General features: G+C 41.5%; 1 protein-coding gene across 1 annotated transcript in view; it reads right to left on the bottom strand.

Moving 5' to 3' along the window:
- CPED1 (cadherin like and PC-esterase domain containing 1) overlaps positions 1 to 3,028 on the bottom strand; it is a 273,667-nt gene that overhangs the window by 13,379 nt on the left and 257,260 nt on the right. Inside the window, exon 24 of the mRNA XM_019509244.1 lies at positions 2,923 to 2,997. Coding sequence (XP_019364789.1) covers positions 2,923 to 2,997 — 75 coding nt within the window. The remainder of the gene's footprint in view (positions 1 to 2,922; positions 2,998 to 3,028) is intronic.

The following is a 3,028-nucleotide window of genomic DNA, read 5'->3' as shown; positions in this document are numbered from 1 at the left end:
TTTGGGGAGAAACCAAGGTGGCTTTCTGCCACAGGGGGCTGGCTGGAATGCAGGTGAATCGTATGAAAATAGGTGGTACATTGTTAAACAGGCAGGTGGCATTTATTCCTCTCCAGGCATCCAGAACACATTTGGCAGTCCCCATTATTTGGTGCTTTTTTTTTTGACCGTAAACACATTCCTATGATTTTGTCAGAAAAAACGGCTAACATTTCAGTCAAGTGTTGGCATACTCCCTTTCTTTCTTTTTCCATTTTTTTAACCACAAAATAATAATAGCTCTAATAGGAAAACTTATCTAGGTTGTTATCCAAAGGAAATAGCTTGTGGGTCCCTGCCTCTTAAATCAAGAGCATTTATACCGCTATTCTGGTCAGTAACGAAACCCCTCAGTTTTTCTTCAGCTGTTGGTTTATATCTGATGCAAAGTCCCTAAACACCTCAAGAGTCTGGTTATCATTTGCTTAGACACATGTGAAGCCTCAGATGTTAATGGACTTGTGGTTTGCAAATCACATCTTCTGTTACATTAGCAAGCCAATTTTCCTGCAGCTTTGACTTTTCATCTCTCCATTTCTGCCCATCCTTTATTTCTGTACGTTATTATCAAGGACTTGCATCTGTAACCTTATTTTAAGGCATGCACTATGAAAGTAATTGGTACACACCTGACACTTTTTGACAATTCAAATTTTTAACCTGGAAGGTTAATTTCCCGTGTCAGTAGACTAAAACTTGGTCACCCAAAATGTTTTAGCTAGGCAACAACCCTACCCCATCTATAAGGTTGAGGTGGCATGTATCCTCATAAGAAATTTCACCTTCTGTTGGTCTGAAGATTATTCTGTCTATAAATGTTTCAGAAAGCTTTTTTGAGCTATAAACCTGGCAGTGAATTGAGGCAGTAAAATGTAATCAGAATTTTCACTGTCAACTTTGAGGTAAAAGATGTACCTTTAAGTGATCGTCACAAAAGAAAAACTTGTGATTTAATACCAAGCAATGCTGAAATCAGTGGAGGCTTTCTTTTTGATATATTTATCGTACAAAAGGTGCAAAAGCATAACTGATCTCTCTCTGATTCCTCACTGTGAAAGGACACAGTTACCAACTCAAAAATACACCCTGAGGGAAACCAGAACAATTTTAAATATCTTGTTTTTCAAATTTCCTGCTTTCTCTGGACATTGGTTTGGCAGCTGCCAGGTGATTTTGGGCTTACTTGCAATAGACTGTTTGCTGGTTCTTTCTGGATTTAATTCACTGGCTCTTATGACCATACTGTGAGACGATTCTAGGACTCTGAAAAAAATCTGAAGGAACTGAGTCCTTAACTGCCCCCATCAGAGGTTTTATAATATGCCTATTTCATTTAGTCCAACCGAGTAGATAATGCCTTCCGCTATACATACAGCAGGAAAAAAAACAACCCAAAACCGAGGGCCAGAAACAAAGCTATGTACAGAAATGTGAAAGAATGACTCGCAACACATTGCCAGTACAACCACTTTTCCAATATGCATCTATCACACAAAAGTTATAAACAAAACCTACTTACAGCCCCTGATCAACAAATGAAAACGTGAGCCATAGACCAAGGTACAGGTGGCGGGTTTTCTGAATTTTCAGCTCACGGGGAAGTTAATGCCTAAATATCCTGTAAAATGGAAACTCTGGGGAAAGAAACCTGTTCTAGAAACATCACCACAATGTGGTAAAATCCCTCACTATTCAGTAGCTTTCCAGAAATCAATAAGCATTACATCAGTATCATCAGAACTAAAGACCTGGAAGATCTGACCGAGGCTGAGGCAGTCCAAAGTGGAGGGTGGGCGTTCGGTCACTTGGTAGAGCTGCCTCAGAACCGTGGACTCAGAACTCCCTGGTTCCAAATACGTCCCTATGGCAGGGCTGCTCCGAAGTCACAGGCCCTTAGAGCCCATCCCTAGAAGTACTGAGCGCTCCTTGGTTTTCAGGACCTAGATCTTCTGAGTGCCCTGGTAAGAGGGACCCTGGCTCCCAGCTCTGTGGCAGGGAACCCAGAGATCCTGTGGCAATCTGTGTAGTTGTACTATTATGTCTGACTGAGAACTTCTAGGTTCCCAGATGCATGGCATGTACCCCTCAGAGCTTTTGGGCTCCTGGCTGCATGGCAGGGATCCCAGGACCCTGGTATCCTGTGGTTCCCAGAGCTCTACAGCTAGATCCCTCTGTAGATCTACTGGTCCTAAGATCCCTGGCTCAAGCTGGACTCCTCGGGGGCTCTAGGGTCTCTGTCACACGGAAAGACACCTGGACCCTGACACCCCAGCTAGAGTGGGTCTCCAAGGTCTTACAGGTTTCTGGTTCTATAGAAGGGGGCCGGAAAGCTTTGGGGTCCCTAACCTTGGGACAAACTACATCACTAGGCTTTCCCAAAGCCTAGGGCCGCCAGCAGCTCAGTAGGAAGCCAGGTAGAGTATTTCTATCAGAACTTTGCCTATAATTCAAAGAAATTCCATTGAAACAATCCACTTCAGGATGAAGTCAACAATGCAGCTAGGGATAAAGTTAGATTAAAAAAAAATGTATGTTCATGAGCATGGTCAGAGTACTTACATCAAATTCAATAGTTCCAGAAAAAAATAAAAATATTCAGTGCAAGGAAGAAAAGCATAGGGACCTGGAAACTATGCAATGCATCAAGGAATCCATTTCTAACAGAGGTAAATTTTTAGATGAGGCACTCAGTTTACCTGGTTAGGATCTATAATCCTTTGAGTATTACTCTTTTACCATTACCCAGCTTTTGTTTCCCTCCAAATAGTGAGACATAACATTCAAGTTTGATTCAGTAGTGCATACTATATTGTGCACATTTTATTAAGGATTTTGACAATCAAATCCCTTTTAAATTGAGAATGGCATATAAAATAAAGTTACCTCATGGAAATGACATCCACACTTTCCTTGCAGAAATTCTTTATATCGTCCCATTGTAAGGATGAAAGTGTCAACCACTTCATAGCCATATCTTTTTGCAGTGTCC

Source organism: Gavialis gangeticus, unplaced genomic scaffold (genome assembly GCF_001723915.1).
Source record: "Gavialis gangeticus isolate Ggan-Ray unplaced genomic scaffold, GavGan_comp1, whole genome shotgun sequence".
NCBI classification, from domain to species: Eukaryota; Metazoa; Chordata; order Crocodylia; family Gavialidae; genus Gavialis; species Gavialis gangeticus.
The sequence above is the reverse complement of the archived record's forward strand: the minus strand, read 5'-3'. Positions and strand labels throughout refer to the sequence as shown.